This window comes from Sceloporus occidentalis, unplaced genomic scaffold (genome assembly GCF_023333645.1).
Source record: "Sceloporus occidentalis isolate IW3139 unplaced genomic scaffold, rSceOcc1.0.p SCAF_1, whole genome shotgun sequence".
Taxonomy (NCBI): domain Eukaryota; kingdom Metazoa; phylum Chordata; class Lepidosauria; order Squamata; family Phrynosomatidae; genus Sceloporus; species Sceloporus occidentalis.
In genome coordinates, this window is record NW_028316981.1 from 233465172 (window position 1) to 233492744 (window position 27573).

Consider the following 27573-nt stretch of genomic DNA (forward strand, 5'->3'; position numbering starts at 1 on the left):
TAAAATTGATAGAGAGATTTCATTAATTGATTTTGCAACTATTTTTATCAACGTGTGGCCAGGTACAGATACACACACACACACACACACACATACACACACACACTCATCCCTCCATATTTGCGGATTTGATTATTCATGGATTTGATTAATATGTTCTCTCTAGGAATATCTAGGTCCTCCAGTGCAACTCTATGGTCAACTTTAACCAGAAGTTGCACTAAAAGACGTAGAGATTCCTAGAGAGAATAATCTACTAGGCATTTGTAGCTTCTCCAGTGCAATTCTATGGTAAATGTCAGTTGGATGTTGACCACAGAGTTGCACTGGAGGACTTAGAGATCTCAGGTAAAAACATGTTTTTGTTTTTTGTGTTTTTTCTATATTCACAGGGGTCTTGTGCCCCTAACCCTAGCAAATATGGAGGGACAAGTGTGTATATATACACTGCCTGGGCTGCCGTTTACATCACTGATGATGCACAGATGATTGACATGCGTTTTGAAGTAGCGCAAATTAGTGGAAATGACAACTGTGCCCAAAAAGAAGCGATTACAAGGGGATAATGAAAAGATCCGCTTTCATAGTGGGAACGATGGACCTTTTGGAATTGATTTAACAACAAGGAACAAAGGCGAATCCCAAACCGATTTAAATGTAAGTGGGAATGAGCCCTAGAGGTGAACAACTGGCTGCACAGATGGTGTCAACAGGCAGGAAAAATCAGGTACACAACTGTCAGATGGTTGGTAGGTGACTTGACAGTAGTGTGAGTGAAAGGGATTTAGGGACCATAATAAACCAAAAGCTGAACATGAATCAGCAGTCTGATGTGGCAGCAAATAAATAAAACAGAATAAAAGCAACTCCAACCAGCAACAGTTTATACCAAAGAACGTAATACAGTGGAGCCTTGTTATACGTTGGAGTTTGGTTCCAAGATCCCTTGTGGATAACAAAATCCGTGGATACTCAAGTCCCATTAAATATAATGACATAGTAAAATGGTGTCCCTTATAAAAAATGGAAAATCAAGGTTTGATATTTGAAATTTATACTATTTTTGAACATTTTCAAACCATGGATGCTTGAATCCGTATATAAAAATCAGTGTATAAGAAGGGCCGACTGTATTGCCACTTTATTCTGTTTTGGTAAAACCTTACTTGGAGTACTGTCTCCAGTTCTGGACACCACAGTTAAAGGATATTGAAAAACTGCTAGGTGTTCAGAATAGGGTGACCAAGATGGTAAATGGTCTGAAAACTGAGTCCTATGAGGAGCAGTTTATTGGGTTGGGTAACTTGGAGAAGAGAAGATTTAGACATGATGTGATAGCCATTTTCAGACATCTGATGGGGTGCCGCAGTGAAGATGGAACAAGCTTGTTTTCTGCTGCTCCAGAAAGTAGAACAAAGCTGAGGGACTCAGGTTTCCAGAAAAGAGATTCTAAAAACAGGCAGAATTGCTTGTTTATTTTTCTCTTCCAATATTAATGTTTTATATGCACAACAGATAAGGCTAAAAATCAATGTTTTAAAATATGGATTTTGCTCAAGTGGTAATTTGAATTGCTGATTAAAATTGCTCTTATTTAAATCAACCTATCCTAATATGTGAAACTTTTAAAAGTTTAACTAAATTAATATCCCTACAAATATACAAAATAAGCGAACAGCATCCTCCAAAAAATGCACTAAAATGCACTAAGTTGAAGCCCAGTGCTTAAACACACACAAAAATAGTGAATCTAATGGGTTTTTAAAGGAACAATTGTGAAGACCTACCCACAAAAGTAAGATATGATGACTTATGGCTTCTAGGTACCAGAAAGATATTTTTTTTTTGTTGTGCCATTGAAGCTTGTCTAAAATCTTGATCTTGGAAAACTTAGACTGCAGTGGACTACTGTGGGCTGGGGTCCATATCTGTGAATGGTTTGATTACAGTTGGCCATTCATATTCACACATTCTTTATCCACGGATTCAACCATCCACAGCTTAAATTTTTTAAAAACTATACATTCCAAAAAACAAACAAACCTTGCTTTTGTCATTTTACATAAGGAACATTATTTTACTATGCCATTTTATTTATTGCTTTCAGCTTTTAAAGACCAATAGAAACTACAAGGGGGCAAGGGCATGTGCTTTAGTTTCAATGAAATACATGATTCTCCATATTATAATTAAAAATTATTTTCATGGAGGAGAGGAACACAAAGGTCTGAAAAACTGATGCAGCTCATATGCAGGCCATGTGTCCCTCACCTTCAGAGTGTTTATGGACTGAATCCCAACTTAGTAGACAGAAGGGGTTTCTAAGAAGAAAAATTTCCTAGAAGGGTCTCTGCATTTTACTCACCATATACAGTTTAATAGCTGTTGACATGTAGAAGGCTGTTCTGTTTTAATAGCTGTCTTCAAGCAGTGGTTAAGATGCTCCTTTGATTTAGGCATGACAGTTCATATTAATTTATATAATGATATCCAACTATTTTTAGAGAGCTAATGTGAGGTATTAGCTAGAAATACAGCTATTTCCTCTAGTCTACAGGGTGCCTCGTCGTTTCTTCAGAGTTCCCTAATACCTTCTCGGGGGATGTAGAGGTTTTGTCAAAAGGGTGAAGATTTTTGTGAGGAGCACAGCAGGCAGATGCTGCCACAACAGGTAGGCCCCTCCAAAACGTGCCCATGAGCCACACACCCTTCTGTTTGTAAAGTCTTGTACTGTTCACATGCATGGATTTCAGCAGCAACTTGGAAACACAGTTTGCTTTTTCTACATTTGTTTCTTCCCTTGTTTCCTGCCAAAATCATTAGCAAACTGTTTCAAGTCTTTTAAAGCAAGAAAAATGATTGCTATGAATGTTTCCCCCTCACTTTTCGCTGAAAGCTGGTGGTGCTATTTGTCACTGAATTTTGGCACAGTTTTTAGTGCTGCTGGGGTCGGTGGGGGAGGTTTAAAGACAACCTCAGCCTGCACGCTCTGTGTTGTTGTGTTGTCCACTGCTGTGCTACAATCATTATCTTATTCACATGTTTCCCAAGGCAAATGATTTTATGTTTAAAAAAATCTGAACATCCTAATTGCTTATACACAAAGGCTGCATCTCCACTGCAGAAATAATCCAGTTTGACATGACTTTATGGCTGAATGTTATAGAATTTTAGGAACTATAGTTTGTTCTGGCACCAGAGCGCTCTGACAGAGAAGACTAAATGTCTCACAAAACTACAAATCCCAGAATTCCATGGCACTGAGTCATGGCACTTAAAACAGTGTCAAACTGGAGTATTTCTGCAGTGTAGATGCAGCCTAAAATCACATCTGTTTTGGCCCTAATATAATTCTTTCCCCGGTGTGCCATCTAATAGTCTCTCTTTATCTATCATTTTTGAGCTGTACCCTGCACTTGCAAAATCTGTTGGCTTTGTGTTAGTTATGCTAAATTTCCACTTACACTTTCCTTCTTTACAATCCCATTGTGGGAGAAAGGTGGGATATAAATCCCTTAAAATAAATAAGATAAAATAAATACTATTAACTTTTCCAGTTTGGGAAAAGTCAGAGGGCATGAACACCTCCAAGTAATGGCTAAGCAACAATTTAGTGTGAGGACTCACTTGAATAAGCTTTAGTTATAATTCTCAGTTGGTACCGAAGAATGTTATACTGGGTCTACAAAATGGAAGCAAAAAATTCAATTGACTATCTGACATATCGTGTTTCTTGCAATAGATGATTGGACTAAAACAGCCACATGAAGAAACATTTAATCTAAAATCATTAGCACAAGCTGCAGATCAAGGATAGATATGCAACTTCTAAAATATATGGAGGTGTGTACGATTTCCTTCCACTCACATTGCACCCCAAATATTCTTGTGAACATTTGGCACAGCCTTATAATATATTTGGAATCAGGTTTATCATGAGGGCCATTTAGTTTTGAAGCTGCTACACAATAAAATGAGATCAGTTGTAAACAGAAGAAGCTTCTTGAAATTTACTCTCTGAAGTAAAGGCAATTAAATGAAAGGCTCAGGAACAGTGAAGGAAAGAAACAATAATTCAATACTAGTATCTATCATTTATTTTCCATTTTTTATGGCTACTGTTTCTTTTATTAGAAGACATAAACGAATTCTTAATGAACTGTGCACCGAGGAAGGAGAAAACAATTTTTCTAACTCTTCATGTACATTCAACTGCAATTTCATTATTTAACCAACATTGTATTTTGTATTCAATAAGAAAGAGCATAATTACAGAGAAGGCTTTTGTCTACTGTCATTTCTCTATAACTGATACATAACATCATTATTTTTTTAAAAAATGAAGGTCCAGCATGAGCCAACTCCTGTTGCTTTTGATGCATAAACTAGCAGTGATTTGGACCCTAGTATCCTGCCCAACAAAAGATGATATAGGCTAGTTTTCAAAAGGGGAGGGGAAAATAATGGCATTGTGATGACGGAATTATTCAACTGGAACAATATTTTTTAAAAAGAAAGAAGAAAAGTATTGCTTTTAGTATAATGTAAAATGGGAAGGGAAGCTTTCAGCCCGTAGACCTAATTCACAGATTGGATTAGATTCCAGCTCTACAAAAGTTCCATTTCCTGTAGCACAGGAATCCCCTAGCTATCTATTATTGTTCAGTGATTAGTGATAACAGCATATTCTCTTGTGTATCATGAGGTAGGCTATAATTCAAAAACCAAACACTCTAAGCCATCGGCAAGTACAGGCTGTGTCCCACTGTGGCATACACCTACATCTGCCCCTGCTGGTGAGCCATTTGAGGCCACAATAGCAGGTGGCTTTAGGACAGTGGCATCTGGTCACAACTGTCCCAGAGCAATCGTGGCCAGAGTGACACAAATTGCTTCATTTGGCCCGTCTGCTTTACCCCTATGAAACCAAAGTTTTCTCCCACAAGTTGTTGAATCAACCACAAACATTCTACTTTAATGAATTAATGCCACATGAGAGATAAATTTAAATGTTTATATCAATTTTTAATCACCTGGATTTATTGTCAGAAATAAAAATACATAAAATAAGAATACGAAATAAGAAAAAATTGAAGATTAGCATGCCATTTTAATGTTTTGTCTTACCTGTTATCATGCTTGATATAATTAAGGGTAATATAATGAGCTTGAGCATTCTCATCAGAACTTCTCCTGGAAATGCGAAGTAAAATTTGTCCAGATTGGAGAGTTTACCATATTCCCGGACGGCAAGTCCCAGTCCAATTCCTAAAAGGAAGAAGGGAATTTAAACACAAAAACTATGTTTAACATGACAGAACATAAGGAAGCAAAACTTGGATTCAGATACTACTCACAAAAATAGGCAGGAGGAATATTATTTCCCCCCTCCTCCTATCCTCAGCTGCCTTCAGAACTCCCCCAGTCAAGACTTAGGCGGGATACAGACCACCCCTTTGGGGCGGCCTGCACCCGCCCCTTTCCTCAACGGATCAGGGCCTGAGCTGCCACAGCGGCAGCCCCAGAGGCCCCGATCTGCCACTTTTCCAGGCCTCAGGTAAGCGGCAAAATGCCGCTTCCCCGCGGCCTGGAAAGGGGTGTCCTTGGGGCTTCATGCCCCAAGGGCACCCTGACAGCAGTGGGAAAAGGGAGAAAGGGGCCACTCAGCACCTTTCTCTCTGTAACGCTGGCGCGGCTGTTTAAAGGCCGTGCTAGCGATATGCGCAGTGGAAGGAGCTCTGAAACTGAGCTCCTTTCAGCGCTGCTGAAAGGGCACCACAAGCGCCCTACAGCAGCGCCATGACTTGACGCCTGTGCCACACCGTTTGGATGTGGCGCGTCCGTCACGTCAAAATGGCGCCACCCATGTAGACAGGGCGCCACCATTTTGATGTACAGAGTACGTCCTAGGGTTGCAGGGCGTCTTTAAAGGATGCCCTGAGGCAACCCTAGTACGTATCCAGGCCGATGCTTTGCGCCAATCTGGATACTGCCATTGGGATCATTTTTTGGAGTAGGCTGCTTCGTTGGAGTTTGAATGGGAGATGAGAGGTTTTGGGAAAATTGGAAACAGGGCAGAATGTGCCTCCCACAATCTGTCTCTTCTCTTCTCTTCTCAGACTTCTACACCATACCCCACTCTAGTCAACAGAGTCCCTCAAGTCTGGAGGGAGTATTTATTTGAGGTGGGGGGACTTTGTGGTCTGGTGCAGAAAAGTGCAAATAAGAAAGTCATCTTCTGCTTATCCCATTCACAAACAGATATATGTAGAGCTGATCCAAGCTGTTTGAATATAATTTGCAGGAACATTACAGCAAATGTTCATGCCTTCACTTGGGGCATGTTCAAAGTAATTTGCTAAGGATATATGCACAGTGCTGATAAGTCTAAACCAGGCATGGGAATCATACAGCCTTCCAAATGTTGCTGAAGGGCAGACGTTACAGAAATGCACTCTTCATCATTGGCCATGTTGGCTAGGGCTCATGGGAGATGTAACCTAACAAGATCTAGACAACATGTTTTGCCCACTACTGTCTAAATTGTCTAGCATATTCCTGCTCATATCTACATAATCCCAGGGAAAACATTAAGAAAGGAAAATCCATTAGAGGAACAGAAAATACATATGGGCTTATGATATGGTAAATAAATTTCACTGAGGTCCAAAACACTGCAGAAATAATCCAGTTTGAGAATGCTTTAACTGCCCTGGCTCAGTGCTAGGGAATCCTGGGAATTGTAGCTTATTGTGTCACCAGAGCTCCCTGACAGACAAGGCTAAACGTCTCACAGAACTATAGTTCCCAGAATTCTATAGAACTGTGCCAAGGCAGTTAAAGCGGTCTCAAACTGGATTATTTCTGCAGTGTGTTTTGCATTGTAGTTTCTGGAAAAAAACACAACAAAGAAGTAATACATTCAGAAGCAAAATGATAAGGACTATAGAAATATATTTATTTCATTGAATACTCAACAAACTACAGCTGGCCCTAGGTATCTGCAGGGGATCCATTCTGAACCCCCCCCCCCCCCGCAGATACCAAAATCTGTGGATGCTCAAGCCCATGTTGTCCCTAATGGCGGCATATGTACGTGGCTGTGCCTCCATTAGAGACAGTTCCCTTTGTCCCATGGTGGCATGTGCATATGGTCAAGCCATTGGGGATAATGGAACTTAAAGGCAGTGCAGCCATGTGCACATGCTACCATGGGACAATGGGGGTTGTCTCTAATAGCCACGTTGCCATGTGCATGTGCCACCATTGGGGACAATGCGGGCTTCCTGTCCCTGGATGCTTTGAATCCACAGATGGCAAGTCCGCGGATATCGAGGGCCGACTGTATATACATCAGGCATGTGACATACTTTCCTATGCAAAATGAGCAGTCTCTATGAATAAACATATTTTCACATGAAAACCTCTTACAGTACAAGTGTATAAGCCAACTTCAAGTGGTGACTGTTAGATCTGATTTAGAGTGAAACCACTCTAGATTTTAGTTCAAGCTTTAAAGGCCAAGCGATTGGGGATAACGGAACATATTAAACTGTAGCTAAAAGATACACAGCATAGGTTATATTTTTCACAGAAAGCAAGAGAGTGATTCATTCACAGCTGCCACAATCATTTTACAGCTTCCTAGATCTACTTTTCTAATTCAGCATTTTGCTGTTGTTGTATGCCTTTACATTGTTTCTGACTTATGGTGACCCAAAGGTGAATCTATCACAGAATTTTTGTTTTGTTTTGTGCCAGATTTGTTCAGAGGGAGTTTGCCTTCACCTTGCCCAAGGTGAGTTTCCATGGCCAAGCGGGAATTAAAGCCCTAATCTTCTGGGTCCTAGCCCAAAGCTCAAACCACTACAACATGTTGGCTTTCCTGGTAAATTCAGCATTGCTATTTATTATTTTTTTGTCAATATGGTGAATGGAGTTTCCAGTTTAGTATGGGACTCAGAGAGTCAATGATCTGGTGTTAAAATAGTACTCCTGTAATAATAAATAAATAAATAAAATTTTTATTTGTACCCCGCCCTTCCGAGTGATCAGGGCGGCTAACACAATGCACCGAAGCGCAAACAAGATACAAGATTAAAAACATACAATAACAATAATAACAATCCTTAAAAACAATAAAAAAACCCTAAGCCCAACCTCACGGCCACGAGAGAGGAGGGAGGCCCACAGGATGTTTAGTCGGGGAATGCCTGATTAAATAGGAAGGTTTTTAAGCCCTTCCTAAATTGGGCCAGGGTGGTAGATGAGCGGAGCTCCGTGGGCAACATGTTCCAGAGGGCTGGGGCAGCTGTGGAAAAGGATCTTCTGGCAGTAGCAGCCAACCTAGCCCCAGGCACCTTCAGGAGTTGCTGCCCAGATGTTCTGAGGGTGCGAGGCGGAATGTACGGGGAGAGGCGGTCCTTCAGGAATCCTGGGCCCAAGCCATTTAGGGCTTTATAGGTAATAACCAACGCCTTATATTGCGCTCGGAAGCGAATGGGCAGCCAATGGAGATCTTTAAGCACGGGTGTTATATGGCTGGTCCTGGGAGCACCAGTGACCAGTCGCGCTGCCATGTTCTGCACCAGTTGCAGCTTCCGAGTTTGGTATAAGGGTTGCCCCATGTAGAGTACGTTACAGAAATCCAGTCTCGAAGTTACCAGAGCGTGTACAACAGTTTCAAGGTCCCTCTGAGCCAGGTATGGGCGCAGCTGGCGAATCAGCCGAAGCTGATAACAGGTACTCTTGACCGTCGCATTCACCTGAGCAGTCAGGTGAAGGGAAGAGTCAAGAAGCACCCCCAGACTGCGCACGGAGTCCTTCACGGGGAGCGTGACCCCATTCAGGACAGGTGGAACCACCGTCATTCCTGGTCCAGGGGAACCTATCACTAGTACCTCCGTTTTTTCTGGATTAAGCTTGAGTCGGTTTTCCCTCATCCAGCCCATTACTGACTCCAGACAGGCCACGAGAGGAGAGACGCCATCCCTGGTCACTGCATCAGTCGGAGACATAGAGAAAATGATTTGGGTGTCATCAGCGTACTGATAACCCCGCGCCCCATATCTCCGGATGATCTCTCCCAGCGGTTTCATGTAAATGTTAAATAGCATGGGGGACAAAATGGCTCCTTGAGGGACCCCAGTTTTAAGGGCCCGCTCGCTGGAGCACACGTCCCCCAGCTGCACCATCTGGGACCTCCCAGAGAGGTAGGAGCGGAACCACTGGAGCGCAGTGCCCCCGATTCCCACCTCAGCCAGGCGCCCCAGAAGGATACCATGGTCTATGGTATCGAAAGCCGCTGAGATGTCCAAGAGCACCAACAGGGACACGCTCCCCCTGTCAATGCCCAGACGGAGATCATCGACCAAGGCGACCATGGCCGTCTCAACCCCGTGACCCGCCCGGAAGCCAGTTTGAAATGGGTCCAGATAATCCGTTTCATCCAAGACCGCCTGAAGCTGGATCGCAACCGCCCTCTCAATCACCTTCCCCAAAAATGGTAGCAGCGACACCGGCCGATAATTATCATGAACCAGGGGGTCAAGGGAGGGCTTTTTTAGGATCGGTCTTACTATGGCCAATTTAAGATCCGATGGAAATCGCCCATCCCTGAAGGATGTATTAATTATCCGGCGTAACAAGAGTGTCACCGCCGGTCCCCCCTGGGCCGCTAACCATGAGGGACAGGGATCAAGAGAGCAGGTTGTTTTCCGAACACTTCCGAGGATCTTGTCCACATCCTCGGTACTCACCGACTCAAACTGATCCAGTATAATATAGTCCACGGAGGCTCTGGACGCTTCTACCCTAGGTTCTGCCATAATGTCGGCGTTCAGACCTTCGCTTATACGAGAAGTTTTATCCACGAAAAAGTCGTTAAACAAGTCGCAGCAGGCCTTAGAGGGTTCAAGGATCTGGTTCAGGGCGGGAGGGAGCTGAGTTAGCTCCCTGACCACCCTGAACAACTCTGCTGGACGCGACTCCGCGGACGCAATACGAGCACCATAGAACGAATTCTTTGTTGCTCGTATTGCCTCTCCATAGTCCTCTAACAGTCGGTCTAGGAGAGTCTTGTCGCTTAAGCGAAGGTGTTTCCGCCAATGGTACTCTAGCCGTCGCAGAGCCCGCTTCCTCGCCCGGAGATCTTCCGTGTACCAGGGCTTGCGCTTGGAAGCGGGCCTGAGAGGGCGCTTGGGAGTGATTCTGTGTATAGCCCCAGAGAGACCAGTATTCCAGATACCGGTAAGGGCATCAACAGAGTCGCCGTCATTTCCAACCGTGAGCCCCTCTAAGGCTTCTTGGAACCTCTCAGGTTCCATCAGCCTTCGAGGGTGGACCATCCTAATCGGTCCACCACCCCCGGGGGGGATCTGGGTAGAAGCCTTGATTATCACCTCTACCAGGAAATGATCCGTCCATGACAAGGGGGAAATATCAGCTATTTCCACCCACGGATTTTCCGCCTCCGAGCAGAAGACCAAATCGAGAGTATTACCCGCGCAATGCGTGGGACCCTGTATCAGCTGGGACAGGCCCATGGCCGCCATGGTCTCCATGAATTCCCGAGCCGCACCAGATGGAACAGAGCTTGCCGTGAGGGAGATGTTGAAGTCACCCAGGACAAGAAGCCTGGGCGCCTCCAACATCAGCTCAGCAACCAGCTGTGTCAGCTCGTTAAGGGAGCTTTATTCCTATTGAATATGTAGGCTTTATTCCTATTGAATATTCTCATATTCTCTGCAGCAGTTGTTACAAATGTTAGGAAATGTTATAATGCTCTTATAAAAATCCTCAAGGACAAAATGACCCCATGATTTTTATCTCAGAAATTTTCATTATATCATCACTGTGTTCCAAGCAATATATTTTCTTCAATCTTTTTAATTATTTGAAAGCTGTGGAAAAGAATGGACTCAATTAAGTGCTTTTCCATTATACTGCAGTGTATTTTGGTTTTAAATGGTTTTGTTTCATTATATACTTTTTAATCAAATTCAGTCTGTATTTTATGAGGGAAAATATTCAGATAATGTCAAGCCCTGAGTTCTAGACTTTTAATTTAGATTCTGAATATAATGACATCATGCATACATAATTCATTTATTTAATACAGGCTAGTTTTTGTTAGAAGAGGTCTTGAGCAATTAACCCTAGTTTCCACCAGGATAACTGAAAGTGTAAAATATGAATGTGGTCCTGCATACTAGCATATTTTGTTGAAGCATAATCCCTCTCTCCAGAAATCTATAGTTTGGGGAGGCAATCAGGTTATCTTCCTCAAGTTAGTTTCCAAAATTCTTTAAAGTCAGTAATGACAGTTGCAACTGAGACAGGTTTTGCCTCAACTGTTACTATGTTGTGTTGCCCTTTAGTTTATAATTATAGCTCTTCTACAGATCTGATATCAACTGATCATCCATTCTGGCATGTTTGGTTGGTTGTCCTTGGCAGATCCCCTCTTTTTTCTGGCCTGGCTTTTTATAGCTATTCTGATGGCAGTCGTCAGGGTCTGTTCTTCTCATTATCTATTTACCTCAACTTAACATTCTTTATCCCAAGCTCTAACTGAATATGTATAATCATAAATCCATTTCTCCAAAGAACTAGTTTAAAGAGTTTAGGGAGGGAACTAGCTAAAGAGCTATCCAGTAAAAGGATAGGTCTTTGTGAGTCTTCTCTCTCAAGAGGTATATGTCAAGTTTCATAGCTCATTACAAATAAAAGTGACTTACCTCTTCTGGGTTAGAGTCAATTGCGGGATGCAGCCAGGAATTATCACATGAAAAATGCTACCAATGCCGCCAGCCGACTGCATCCCACCTAAACCCAGCTCCCAGCCGCTCTTAGCCTGCTGCTTTCCAAAAATGGGAAGCTCCTGACTTTGCAAATCAACCAGCTGAGTGCGGCTAGGAGCCAGGCTTTAGGTGGGATGTAGTTAGGCGGTGGCATTGGCATCTAACCCAGGAGAGGTAGGTCACTTTTATTTGTAATGTGATAAACTCCTAAGTAAGAATAACTCAAGACCAGCCCTCTCCTAAGACTGATTGAGGCAGCTGCTTTAAAAAACACAATCTGGAGGGCAGAGAATGATGACAAGGTGTTGGGGAGAACAGGACTATGTGTTCCACATGGCCTTATGAATAAATGAATGAATAGGAACTTGGTGAGAAAATATATAGCTTCTACTAAAAAAAGTCACTCTGGTGAAATAAGATTTGACAGCCTGTGGAGTCAGCTTTTGTACATAAGATTAGATTGTGTCTTGTAGGAGGGTAAGATCACCATCTTATCTTTCAGCTTAGCAGCAAAATGTCTTGATTTGGTCCTGGAATAACTTTAGCCAATGTGAAGTGTGGAGATAACATTGATGAGAAATGTATGACAAAAACGAACTGCTGAGAAACTCTATCAAATAACTGGTTTAGATTAAGCAATCTTAGGCTGTTTATGACTTTTAAAAGGAACAACAGAAAAGGAAGCAAGAAACTTGTTTTGCAATGTGCCATGAAGTGTTAGCATTGGATTGCATAATTTTCAGGTTTGAAGGATTATGGGATGATTATTTCCTGGAATTAATAGAGATTTCTCAAAAAGAGTGGTAGAGTGAATCAGAAATATAAAAATACTGAATTGCATAACTCAGAATTAACACTGCAATCCTGTGTATGCCTGTTCAAAGGTATATTCCTCTAAGTTCAATAATTTTCTCTGGGTATAGCACTGCAGCCTAGGTCTATCTTGCACAAGGATGTCATATCCTGTAAAATAAGGAGAAGTTTAGTGATGCAGGTATTAACTGAGATTCATTTCAATTCACTCTTAAATGGATAGTATTATAAGCAGAGAATAACATTACCTTGTTATAAAATAGATTAAAACACCCTAAGTGTTCATGTCAGGGGGCCAATACATACATAATTTGGTAGTAATTCCATAGGTTTAGTGCTGGCATGGGGAACATGTCACCCTCAATATGTTGCTGGTCTACAGCTCCCATCATCCCTTGTCATAGCTATGGTGGCTAGGACTGATGGGAATTGGAAATCCCATGCCAAGGGCAACATTTTCACAGGGGTCATCCTGTCCCCTATACTTTTTAGTATCTACACAAAATCACTGGGAGAAATCACCCAGAATTTTAGAGTTGGGTGTCTTCAGTATGCTGATGATACCGAGATCTATCTGTCCTTTACACCGGATGCCAAGCGAAGGTGCTGAATCATGCAGTGAAGGACTGGATGAGAGTGAATAAGATGAGGCTCAATCCAGACAAAATAGAAGTGCTGTTAATCAGTAGAAAATCTGGGGTTGGTATCACAGCCTTCTCTATCGGGAAGTGCTCTCGTGCCACAACAAACTACAATTCCCAGAATTCCCTAACACTGAGCCAGGGCAGTTAAAGCAGTCTTGAACTGCATTATTTCTGCAGTGCGTTTTGGACCTTAGTTATTAAAAATGCTAAAGGTCCAATCCATACTGCAGAAATAATCCAGTTTGGGATTGCTTTAACTGCCCTGGCTCCAGTGTTCGGGAATTCTGGGAATTGTAGTTTTGTGATCTCTGGTGTCACAATAAACTACAATTCCCATGCATCTGAGGAAGAATCCTTAAGTCTAGGAAAGTTCATGCTGCCAACTTCTTTCTTTCAGTGGTCTCAAAGGTGCTACAAGATCTCTCTTCTATTATTATTATTATTATTATTATTATTATTATTATTTCCAAATGCATCTGAGGAAGTGGAAAACTCAGGTATAATAATAATAATAATAATAATAATAATTAATAATAATAATATTTTTTTTATTTATATACCGCTATTCCAAAGATCATAGCGGTGAACAGCAAGTAAGCTAATTAGCAAGTAAGCTAATTTGCCCCCAACAGTCTGGGTACTCATTTTAGCGACCTCGGAAGGATGCAAGCCTGAGTCGAGCTTGGGCCCTTTTGCTGGTCTTGAACTCGCAACCTTGTGGTTTTGAGTGAATGGCTGCAGTACAGGCATTTAACCACTGCGCCACCAGGGCTCCACTATAGGAAAACTCATTCTGCCAGCTCCTTTCTTGCAGTGAGTCTCTAAGGGGCAACAAGAGCTCTATTATTATTATTATTATTATTATTATTATCAAGTACACCCTAGGAAGTGGACTTAAGTTTAAGAAAGTTCATTCTGCCAACTCCTTTCTTGCAGGGAGTCTCAAAGGGACTACAAGATTACTCTACAAAAATATTACCATATTTTCCAGCGTATAAGATGACATTTTGACCCAATAAAATTGGATCAAAAGTCGGGGGTTGTCTTGTATGCCAGGTTGAGCCCGGCAGCCCCGCGGCCAGGTGCACGTGCTCTGGGGCCGCCGGCTTCTCAGGCCTCTGGAGGCCCGGGAAGCCGGCAGCCCTGAGAGCGTGCGCGCCGGCTTCCAAGGGGCCTCTGGAGGCCCCTTGAAGCCAGCACGCGCGTGCACGGCCAGCTGCTGCACTACTCAGGAGGAGGGTAGCCTTATACAGTGAGTATATGCTAAACTTTATATTTTCATTTAAAAAGTTGGGGGTCGTCTTATACGCCCGGTCATCTTATACGCCGGAAAATACGATATTATTATTACTATATCCAAATGCATCTGTTGGAGCAGAATAAAGTAGGGCAGAATTGGATGGAAGAGCAATTTTGGCCAATCAGGAAGAGGCGAGCAGCGACTGACTAAGGCTGCTGAGTGTGATAGATTGGATAGATTGGTCTTGGTCTGGCCTCATGCATGGCCTGGCTGGCTGGGGGATGTAGTTTAAGTTCTTTTACTTCAGATGGGCAAACGGACAGACGGGACTTTAAAATTCCCAATTTCCAGGGGAAATCCCAGAAATTGGCAACACTGGGCAGAATTCCTCTGCTTGAAACAGATTTAAAAAATAAAAATAAAAATCAACACCCGTTGTTGCACTTCATAATCCCAAAATGCTGTTGCAACTAAAAAAGTAGTCTGAGGAGCTGTGGGTTATCAATTATCATTTTCAATATATGGTTCTACACACTTAAGCACAATCAACACTTAATTTAATAAATATGGGTGAATACAGAGGACCAGTTTATTATGCAAATAATGTGGAGAAGTACGTAAGCCCACTTCTTAACTGTATCAATATAGACTCCCGTGACTGTCTTTGCATATTATTTGATTGCTGTTGATCTACCCCATGCTACTGACTTCTTGTGAAAGTGTGCAGAGAGGATATAGAATTTCGCAATTTTATTCTAGTTCTTTGTTTAGAATTGTAGGTGATTATTTTCGCAGTTGTGTGTGTTTATTCATACTGATAATGCGGTTGTTTCGGGGAGATAAATGAAAGGTTTTCCCTACTTTTTAGAGACTGAAGTTTCTAAGTACCGGTAGTTTCTGTTGGGAGGGTGCCTCTTAGAAGGCTGTGTTGATCTTCAGCCCTCTATTATGTATAATTTCACATCTCACAATTGAGATCAAACATACATATCCTGGCCACCATTGCAATCATACATCACATAGAGAGCAACACATTTCAGAAATGAAGATGATGATGATGATGATTTATATCCTGCCTTCTTCCTAGTATAGAATTAGGGTTGCCATAAGTGAGGACCTCTAAACCGGGACAAATGTAGGACAAATGTAGGACAACATTTTCAAATGTAGGACACTTTTTAAAAGAATGGAGGACATGCGAAAAAATTGAGGTTTTTTTAAAAAATCTTAATATAAATGCATGTTTTTTAGGCATGATCAAAATGGAGGACATTTTGGCATTATTCTTAGACAGATGGCAGAAATGGACTTGCCCTCGGGTTCAACTGTACTTCTCAGAAGTGTGTACTTGGGCAAGGGACTGTGGTTTTTCTTCACTGCGCATGAGTTTGTAAAAATCACAGCAAGTTACATTGGCCGTGCTTCAGAGGCTTGTTGATATCAATATCACCACCACCACCACCATCATCATCACCACTATAATTGGCCAAGAAAGGCAGACTTGTTAGCATTCAAAGCACCATAAATACACAAAAAATGCACTTCCATATATTTAATAATAAAAAATAATGAAAAAATAAATAAAAAACAAGGCAGGGGTGTATATATTTGATAATAAAAATTAATGTAATAAAATAAAAAACAAGCAATAATAAAAATTAATGAAATAAAATAAAAACAAGCAATAATAAAAATTAATAAAATAAAATAAAACAAGCAATAATAAAAATTAATAAAATAAAAAATAAATAGGAATAATAAAAATTAAAAAAATTAAATAAAATAAGTATTTTATATTTTAAAAAATAATTAAAAAACCCCCAAAATACCAAGGCAGACCTAATGGCCACTGACTCAGCTTTCCTCTTCCTCCTCCTCCTCCTCCTCCTTCTGTGGCCCAATTCTGTCCTGGCCTTCAGGCACCCTTCCTCTGGCTCCTTCCTCCTCCTCCTCCTTCACCTCCTCCTCTCCCCCCTCCTCCTCCTTAGGATGGCTGGCACGGGAGGAAGTGAAGTGGGGCAGGCACGCGTGTGCGGAGGGAATGGGGAAGGCGCGCGCGCTGCCACTAGCCCCTACTGAGGCCTGGGCAGCGCGTAAGCCCTTCCAGTGGGGGCGCAGTGGCAGCGGCGCTTCTGCCGCCGGCCCGTCGAGGAAGAGGAGGAAGGTGGAGCCGGAGGAGGAGGTGGGTCGGCGCCGCAGCAGCCGCATTAGCGGCAGCGGCAATGGCCGGAGCGGACCCCCCAAACCGGGAACAAGGCACGGGTGGGGGCCCAAACCGGACCGTGACCGGCCCCCCGAAACCGTGAATGGCACGGGGGCCGCCGGGTTATGGCAACCCTATATAGAATACAAGACTGCTTACAATTATATTAAACAATAGTTATTCTAATTATTTTTCAATTACAAACAACAATCTAACCAATGTGGGGTTCAGTTTGCAGTTTTTTAATATTGCCTGAAGCACGCTTTTTCCTTTAGAATTTCTCTCTGCCCATTTCTTTCAATTTCTGTTTGGTGCATTCCAGAAATAGAGTTCCTTAATCAAATAAGCTTTATTTGCATAGTAATTGCATTTTAAAACATAACTGAAAACATACAAAATAAAAATAAAGCACACCACTTAAATATCATTCAGACATATGATTAAAAGCAATGCAAGAGCTGTATAAATCAAAAAGCCTTAACTGACTGGCAGAATAATGGCAGGAAGAGGAACTGAACTGAATCCTCCCATGGAGGGAATTCATGGGGCAACTGGCAAGGACATGGGAGAGAGTCTTCCCAGTGGTTGCTCCCATGTGCTCACCAGTCGCCCCTGTGAAGGTGGTGAGAGAAAGCCCTCCCCTGAAGATTTATAACTCAGGCTCGCTCTCATGGAGAGATAGGTAAAGGGATCTTGTAGCACCTTTGAGACTAGAAGAAATAAGCTGGTAGCACAAGCTTTTGTAGACTCAAGGCTACAAAAGCCCATGCTGCCAGCTTCATTCTTCCAGTTACATCCCAAATGTGCTACAAGATCCTTTTGCATACTGATTTTCCACACTAACATGGCTATGTCTTTGAATTCTACCACCACGGGGAAATATGGCTTTTTAGTTTTCACCCGCAACAGGAGGAGGTGTTTGGTAAACATTGTGGGGCTTCACTGCCCATTTAAGTCCCAGTCTTCTGAAAACAGTTTGGATGACTACAGATGTGGCTCACAACAATAAATCTATTTTCCCTCCAGGATTGCAGCTAAACTCAGAAACATTAAGGGAGTCTAAAGTGTGTGGTGGATTATATCATTGCCTCTATTAATCACTAACCAAAAAGCCATGGCACTCTGAAGCTGTGCTCCCTGGCTCCACTAGACTACTGCACCAAGTGTTCGTGAATACATACATATGACCAAATAGATTTTATGACTGTGGTCCAAGACACACTGCAGAAATCATCCAGTTTGAAATAGCTTTAACTGGCTCAGTGCTAGGGAATTCTGGAAATTGTAGTTTATTATGGCACTAGAGCTTTCTGACAGACAAGGCTAAATGTCTCACAAAACTACAGTTCCCATTCTCAAACCGGATTATTTCTGCAGTGTGTTTTGGACCTTGGTTAAATGGCCCTCTGCATGGGGCCCAGTGTTATATTTTCCCTGTCAACAACTGCTTTGCTGGAAGAGCTGTGGTTTCTGTTACATTATGGTTGCTGTTATTATTATAGTACTGCCACTGTATGGGATGTTTTACAACATCTAAGATAATAGGTCTCTGCATAAAGTTTAAAAGTGAACACTTCAGAAGAAGGGAATGAAAACAGATGTAGGGAAACACATCTGCTTTTATGATGGAAAATCTGTGCACAGGCTGTTATTTTTTACAACTAATTTATATTTATATTTGTAATTTTTATTTTCCCCCCAAATATGTTTTCTATTTTACACACACACACACACACACACACACACACACACACAGACACCCCCCTCTCTCTCTCCCCATATCCTATCCTGAGTGTATGCACCTTCAAAGGCATTAATTGTTCATGTATAGACATAAGATTCTAGATTGTTAGAAATGGAAAAGCCAGCAACATTTTTATCTCTTGTAGAAATGAATCTTGATTTCAAAACAAAATATAAAGAAATGTTACATACACATAAAAGAAGGAAAATGAGTTGTGTTTCAATTATTCTTTTGCTTTTGTTTTATAGATACATATCCTGCTTTTGGAGGCTTATTGAGCTTTCAGCCTAAAGTGTGAAGCTGTCAAATGAAACCATCTGCCAACTGTCTTGGACTAACAAAGATGCAGTTCTGTGATGGCATACCAGGCAATCTCTCTTGTTCAGTATCACAACAGGAAGAAACAGAAAACTCTCATTACATTTCCGACTATCATACTTTAGTCAGGATGTCTGGCTTGTAATTTTCAATTTAATAAATATGTATTTCTAAATATATCAAAAGGAAACAAATACATTTGAACATTGGTTCTACTGCAGACTTATTAGGCAGTCATTCAAAATGTTTGTTATAAATATATTTGGCCATATAGTAACAAGTTTTTCTATAAACTCATTTCTAGATGAGTAACACTTTTAATTAGTTTTATATTCCCCACTCCCAATGTTTTATAAGCACTCAGCCTGGAGAAAAATAACACCTATGCTGCATTTTACATGCATTTCTGCATCAATTAGTGACAATAGAAAGAAAATAGGGTGACCTGAGAAGGATGAGTCAATAGTGTGCATAAAACATCACAGTAAAGGTAAGGGAAACATCTTTAGAAGAAAGGAGAAATAATCCTCCAAAAAGCAGCATAACGGTAAGGAGGGAAATTCTCATTTTGTTTCACTGTTTTTAACCTGCCTATTGGCAGGTTTGGATGAAGAGGGAGGAAGGCAGTTATATTCTTCCATTCACATGTGGATGCAATGCAAAGGTTGTTAAGAGGAAGGTATGCAGCAGAGGAAGACAAAACAGGTTTTCATTCCTCCTAACCTAATGGCTGCCATTCACATTATTGACTGTTTAGATAGAATATATTGGCCATTGCAGAGAATACAAAATAAGGAATTTTAAGATGAAATGTGCATAAAGACAGCAACTCTATGAATTATACTCCAGTCCTCTCTGGATTCCAGAACAAATAAACCCTGTGCCTGTGTCTCTGGAGCTGGAGGTCTGCCCTGTGCTCGTGCTCCTGTCTGTAAGGGCGGTTCATATAGCGATCATCAGAGACATAACATTTATTCAGAGAGCAGATCTGGGAATAATGGCATAAAGACTTCCTGCTCTGGTTAATAACTAGCTTCAGTGGATAACGGATACATGTTATCAGTGTTTCTTCATTTCAAAATAGAACTCAATTTGGCTGGAGAATTGAATTGCCCAGAGTCTGGGTGGAAATTTTCTGTGGATTTGAATTTTTAAATTATTAATTCTTAATCCAGAAAACTTTCCATAATGTATGTTTTTGCTTATGTTCAACATACACACAAGGAGGAAGATTCTGCTCCCCCACTCCCCAGGCATAAATTAGGAAGCTAAATTCCCTCTAATTTTGGCTACAGAGAAACACAGACACCTAAATAATTCAGTTTAAGGCCCTATTTTTAAAGCCTTATGCTATATAAAGATTTGAATAAATAAAACAATAATTTTAAAGTTGATGGCTGAACTTCCTAGTTTCTTTCAGATTTGTTCTGACAAGAAAAAATGGGCTGACAAGTAACTGCAATGCCAAAGAATTTAACTTTTTGTTGTATGTATGTTTACCTTTGCCATTGTTCACTCACCAAAACACTTTCCTCCCTATTGTTATTCTTTTGTTTTTTTAAAAATATCACACTCCTGTATAATAAACATAGAGGGTTATTCCCTCCTGTATCCCAGTTTCAATATCATTCCAGCTATTCCTTCAGTCTTTTTCCAGATTATCACTTCATAGTAAAACAAATGTACAGCTGGCAGACATCCTTCCACAAGGAAGCAGTTATATTTAGGGGATTTTGCATCTTTTCTTGTTGTTGTTGTTGTGTGCCTTGTAAATCATTTCTGACTTATGGTGACTTCACTTGGTGACCTTGGACAAGTCACATTCTCTCAACTTCAGGGAAAGGCAATGGAAAACCCCCTCTGAATAAATCCTGCCAAGGTTCGCCTTAGGGTTGGAAATGACTTAAAGGTACACAACAGCAACAAAAAGAAACTTATCACAGACTTTCTTAGTAAGATTTGTTCAGAAGGGGTTTCCTTTGCCTTTCTCTGAGGTGGAGAGAGTGTGACTCATCACCCAATGGGTTTCTACAGCCAAGTGTGGATTCGAACCCTAGTCTCCAGAATCATGTCTAATGCTCAAACCAGTACACCATGCTGGTTCTCCATATTTTGCATCTTCTCATTACTTAATCCTCTGTATTTTCTTGCTTGGAAAACATCCATCTTGTCATATCAGAGCAGTTGCAATTTATAGTGCTGCACAGAGAGTAGCTGAGAGTCATAGATACCTACTGGACAGAATGCTTACTGGGAGGTTCACATGACCACCCATACATTCGGACATGGATGACAGCAGGATTGTGTTCGCTGGCCACATAGCATTCACACTCTGTGCACTGGCTATCTATTAGGAGCCCTCCAATGAAAGGTGAAATCCTGTGACAATTGGATTTCTCTGTGCAGGGAGAAGCGCTATACCTGTCAATAAAGTACAGTTCCTTAACCTTTGTACCACATTTATGGCAGGCAGAGGTGCATGCAGTTAATCTATGTGTCCATAGAAGGGGTACAGCCAGGAGGTATGATCAGTAACGTCACTGGGGGGGGATGCGGACCACACTGGGTGACACCCCAGAAGAGTCGGTCCCCGGCCCTTCCCGGGACTGTGCGGCTGCTCCTCTGCCCTCTCTGGGGCCATGTGGGAGCATCTCTGGCTGCAAGGGGCATCTCCTGCCACACACGTGTGCTCCTGTGATCCCCGGAAGTCCCTCAGAAGTCCTGACCCCCAGAAGTCTGCCCCCCTCCATGAGTGACCGCACCAGGTGACACCAACACTAAGGATGCCACTGGGTATGATCCCCCCACCACAGATGTTCTGTGCAGTTTTAAGTTTTAAAAAAACAAAACATGACAAACATTTTGAACGGTAACCCTTTTATAGTTCAAAATACAGTGGGCTCTCCACATTTGTTGGGATTAGGGGCACAGGACCCCTGTGAAAGTTAAAAAAACCACACCAAAAACCCTCTTTTTTTACTGGAGAGAAAACTTCTCTAGGAATCTCTACATCCTCCAGTGCAACTCTATGGCCAACATTCAGCAGAGGTTAACAATGTAATCATGCTGGGGAACCTACAAATGCCTAGAGAAGTGTTTTCATGCTGGGAGACCTAGGATCCTAGAGAGAATATATCAATCAAATTCACTAATAATAAAATCCACAAAAGTCAAAGCCTCAAATGTGGAGGGCCAGATGTACATCCATGCCTTTCCCCATGATATTCTTTAATCAAAAGTATCACAGAGATGAGAACAATACTACATGGGAATTCTTTCCCCCTATTTGTACTATTACTGATTAGGTGTGATGTTGTTCCCATAATAATTTGCACCACATCCTGACCATTATACCACTGTTCAGTTTTCAAAGAGAGAACTCACATAGATTAAATATACCTGAGACAAAAGCCTGCTTTAAATTTCATTCCAGTCAATGACACCATTCCTTGACCAATGGACTTAACTTAAAAATTAATGGAGGGTAACTGCCAGAGCAGATCTTTGCTTCTTTTCCTCCACTCCACTGACCAGAACATCAGAGTTTGTCCAATGTGAACAAAGTGAAACTCGGCCACTAATAGTGAAATATTCAGCTAGGACACAGGAAGGAGAAGCTGAAACATGGTTATGATACTACACCACTCCTTGCTCATATCTGCGTTAGAAAAAAATTAAATCTCACCAGAAGCAGTAGTTTTCAGTGCTTTTTTATAATGAAAAATAATGGAAACAAGTAGCTAGGTATCCTTGAACAAATATAATTAATGAAACACTGCTAATATTAATGAAAATACTGATCTCAGTCCAGCAAAAATTGGTTGTGTTTCAGGTTGCAATCTTATGCACACCTATAAGCCTCAATGAATTCCTGAAATTTATTTCTGAATAGACATGCATAGACTACTCTGTCAGCCTGTGCATAATTTGCTATTCAATAATACCAAATAGCATTTTCCTAATATTTGAGATTATATTGATATAATCAAGAAGACTCCATGTTTTCTTAGTCCTTAAAGAAAATGTATAGATACATTTTCACTACGAAAGCACTGCTATTCAAAAGTTTTTGTTATCTGTTACCGAAACCTAAACTGTATACAAAGTGAGGATATGACCTTTAAATGACATAACAATTCAACTGGTTGCTTTGAAATATGACAACCTTGATCATTCCAAATACTAAAAATACACCTAGCACAAAATGATTCTTGTTAACAATGTTCCAAAGTACTGAAGTATAACACTATATATATATTGATCTTAATATAACACTATTTGTAAAAGCTATTTTAGCACAGTAGGTTACAGAATGTTCAACCTTAATACATTAGGCGAAGAACTGCCAAAGGTCTTTGTTAAATTCAGATTAGTTTATGTCCATACATTCTAATTCTCTTATATTTTCTGAAAGACACAGAAATTAAGAAATATTATCTAGCAAAAAGCATATACTCAAAGCCATTACTGTAGGTACACATACAAGTTGCAAATTTTCCCAGAATTTCTTGACATCACATTTTAAAATGTATGGATCTTTTAAAAGTGAAAATTAGAAGTTAGTTTCTACTATGTGCAAAATACCTACCATTTTGAAAATCAGAATATGAACAAATTAGGCATGGGTGGTGTAGTGTTGGACTACGACTCTGGAAACCAGGGCTGAAATTCCTGTTCAGCCATGAAAACCCACTGGGTGACCTTGGGCAAGTCACACATTCTCAGCCCCAGGAAACTGACTTGATGGGTTTGTCTTAGGGTGGCCATAAGTCAGAAATGCACACATCACTATTATTTATAATAATAATAATAAATAAATAATAAATTTTATTTCTACCCCGCCCTTCCAAGAAATGATCAGGGCGGCTTACAAAGTTATAAAAACATTACAAACAGGTTAAAAATTCAATAAGCAATTAAAACCATTATTACAAAGACAGGACCAGGAAACGATAAAATAAAAAATACATATATCAGGGGCAGAAGAAAAATACAAAACGTTCATCAATCCAGGGTCAGAAAGAAAAAAGGGGGCAGGAAAGACAGACAAACAATTTAAGGTGGGAAGGCCAGCCGGAATAGATATGTTTTCAGCTGTTTTTTAAAAACATCTAATGAGGCGGCGGAGCGAAGCTCTGCAGGGAGCTTATTCCAAAGTAAAGGGGCAGCAGTGGTAAAGGCCCTCTGTGAGGTCCGAGTAAGATTAGACCTAGGGACCTCCAACAATTTAGTCCCAGATGTTCTGAGTGTGCGGGGTGGATTATGTGGGGAGAGGCGGTCCTCCAAGTACCCTGGGCCCAAGCCATTTAGGGCTTTATAGGTCAAAACCAACACCTTGTATTGAGCTCGGAAGCGAATAGGCATCATGTTGCTTTATCATGTTGCTTTATCATGTTGCTTTTTAAAAAAGTCCTAATTAGATCTATCCTGTTCAGTGGAGAAAGGGGTTGTAAGGTAAGGGGGAATAAAAACACAAATAAAATTCAGAAAACACATTTCAGGCCATTCTCAAGGAGATCTGTTCCCAGAAAACACGTTTTTGCATGTGTGAGTACCCTTATGAATCTGATCTTGTTCTTACAAATGAGAGACTCTGGAAGAAAAGAACTCCAGTTTATTTACTCCAGTAAATAAAGAAGAAAAAACACCAAAGGACTTCTACAAGTCCCTTCTATGAGTTTAGGCTCTACTTCTTATATTCACCAGCACTACATGTACAATTTTATATAGATGATTTGCTCTTTCAGGAATTAATCAAAGCATATAGTTCTCTTCTTCCATCTCTGTCATGTGTGAAACTTTGTTCTGTAAAGAACAGAAAAATCCTCCTGCACAATAAATGAGTGCATAAGAGTTTATGTCCTTGGGGAAAATGTAGTTCTCCAAATCACAAATTCTGCTCAACTGTTTTACAGAGCAATCTTGTGGATTTCTGCTAATTTCTACACTGTGTTCTGTGAGTTCAAGTGATGCTTAAGGAATGATGTTCCAAATCACATTGGTGGGTTATAGACCGCCGAAAAGCAGCGGTCTGGCTCTGCCGTAGCTTGCAGCGTCTGGGAGCCGCAGCTTCTAAACTGCGGGACTCCCGGACGCTGCGAGGAAGGAACATGGAAATCGCGCTCCTTCCTGGGCCCTGGAAGTGGCACTGCTAAGCGCAAGGCGCGCTTTCGCGGCATCACTTCCGCCGCGACACATCTGGACGCTAGGCGTCCAAGACGTCAAAATGGCAGCGGCCGTGTGGAATGGCCGCCGCCATTTGTTACGGACAGAGTCCGTAACAGGAGTAGGGGCGTCTAGAAGAGACGCCCCTTTTTTAAACTGGGACGTCCTAAGGACGTCCCAAATGGCGGTCTGTAACCCGCCATTAGTCCAGATGGTGTGGACTAACATGAACTAATGAGTGTCTTGCAATATCATCATCATCATCATCACCACCACCACCACCCCTAACACAATTGTCATCATTCATATTGGCTATAATTCATATCAAGGATTTTATCAAAATAAATATACAAATATGTTTTAGAAGAATATTGTACAGTCGTCCATCCCAATTCGCGGTCTTGCTGTTCGCGTCCCCTGGTCTTCTACATACGGCAATAGCAAATACTTTTCTATATCACTTATCAGTGCACTTAAGCACTCCATCCATGAAAGTTTATCCTATAATGAATTTGTGTGATCTAAATTACATATTATGTCCTAGACCCTACTGCCAGTTTTAACTAGAGTAGAGGAATTAATCACCAAATAGTAATGCAACACTTGTGTAAATCTAATTATTCAGCGGGTCTACTCTAGTTAGTATTAACAACTGGATTTATGACTATATATTGCACATTTTTTTTTAAAAAAGGTGAACTTCAGCTGATCATTTGTGTTCTGAAGGGGAAACAGCAGCATGGTGCCTCTGTTCAGCTCACACTTCCAGCAGAAATCAGTGGAATTAAAAAAAATATGCCAGAATAGCTTTTCTCAATGTTGCGGCCTACCCAGCTACAACACCCCTCATCTCCAGCCACCACTGGTCATGGTATTAAAAAATAAAATGGTTATAGCCATTAAATATCATTCAGTTTGGATAATACTGTAGTGTGATATCTACTGTAGTGAAATTCCTGTACATATTTTCATGGGAATATAACCCACTGAACAGGATGCAATCTATTTCTAAATAAATGTGTGATGTACATTTAATAAGACTACAAAACTAAGGAGTAGGCTACATTCAACATATTGGGACTTACTGACAAATAAATATACTTGAGACCCATTCCCATGATCCTACACATTTCTAGGTAAGTCAGGACCATATATGGGGGAAACTGTATGTAGGCTTACAAAAAATTGTGTTGTGCAATGGGCCTTATTCCCTGGATCAGGAGAATGGTAAACTGGTTTACTCAAAAGTAAGTCCTATTAAATTGAGCTCTGCTGAGTTTAATGGGGTTAGTCCCAGAAAGATATCAGTATAGGATTGCAACCTTATTTTAAAGAAGCAGATTATGAATTAAGTCCCCTATTTTAAAGCAACACATGTCTGTAAATCCCATTAATCTTGATAGAATTTACATGCCCATTTTAAACATGTAATTCTTTACGCAAAATAGCAACATGGCTATTTGTCCTTTTATATTATAACGATTGAAATTTAGAATAGTGAAAGACATGATTAATGCTGTGAAAAAAATGAGAAAAACCAGGTGGCATCTTTTAATTTGCCTTCAAACACTAAGATATATTTGTGAATTCCTGGCATTTAGGAAGAGATTAATATTGCATGAGAATAATATTGGTTGGATAAACATGATTTACACTTCTAACAGTCACTGAGTGCAGTCAAGTAAATGAGATCATAGGAATGAATTATTTAGGAAATCCTGGCTGGAAACAACCACCAAGGATGCTTTTTATTTTATTTTTATTTTTTATAGTCAGGCAATTTATGCTGGAGTGAGGAGACTGCTTATGCTCAGTAAGAAGTGTCAGTCTCTAGTAAATAATGATATGTAAAATAACCACGCTAGAGTTGCTTGGGAAAATTGGAAAGAAAAGAGTTTGGGTGTGTGTGTGTCAACTTTCATGGTGGTAAACCAAAATTTTGCTGCAATTCTGTTCGTACTTAGGAGAAAGCTCCACTGAACACAGAGGTATCTACTGAGTATACCTGCTCAGGCTCTTACTGTCTTAACTCCACTGAGTTAACAGGAACAGCCCTGAACAGGACCTGAGGTAAAGGATTGCCAGATGCATAAGGTAAGTGACAGGATGGTACACCATCTCCCTTTCCACAGAGGAATGGACTCAACTGGTTGATGGTTTTTACAACACGGGTACATTGTCTTCCCTCACACCTGAAGGAAGCAGGCTGGTGCCGAGGTTATAAGACCAGTGGCACAGATATCTATGTCCTTCAACAAAGGAAAATGGCTGAATAATAATAATAATAATAATAATAATAATAATAATAATTTATATTCCGCTTAATCACTTGGAATCCAAGCAGATTACAAAAATAAAACAAGATACAGTTAAAATTCTAAAAAACCCTATCCCTTTCCCCCATGTATGATGACGCTGGAGTAGTTCAGGAGGAACAACTAGAGAGCTGTTGCTGCTGCCATCTCCACAGCATCTACTGGCACAAGGTGGGTTGCCTCATGCTGCCAAATGGTAGGGCAGGCCCTGTTCAGAGAAACTTATTACTAAGTAAATGTTACAGATCAGGCTCTGGTGCAACATTGGGATATGTGCAGTCATCAATGTCTCCTCAGTTATGGTCCTACACATCTTTATCTTAGAAGCAA

At 40.9% G+C, this 27573-nt stretch overlaps 1 protein-coding gene across 2 annotated transcripts in view; it reads right to left on the minus strand.

The window, feature by feature from the left end:
• The window catches only part of LOC149323616 (excitatory amino acid transporter 3-like), a 58425-nt gene that overhangs the window by 27321 nt on the left and 3531 nt on the right, over positions 1 to 27573 (minus strand). For both annotated transcript variants that reach the window (XM_089490122.1, XM_089490114.1), the window contains exon 2: positions 5128 to 5268. In XM_089490122.1, the coding sequence (XP_089346248.1) occupies positions 5128 to 5268 (141 nt within the window). The remainder of the gene's footprint in view (positions 1 to 5127; positions 5269 to 27573) is intronic.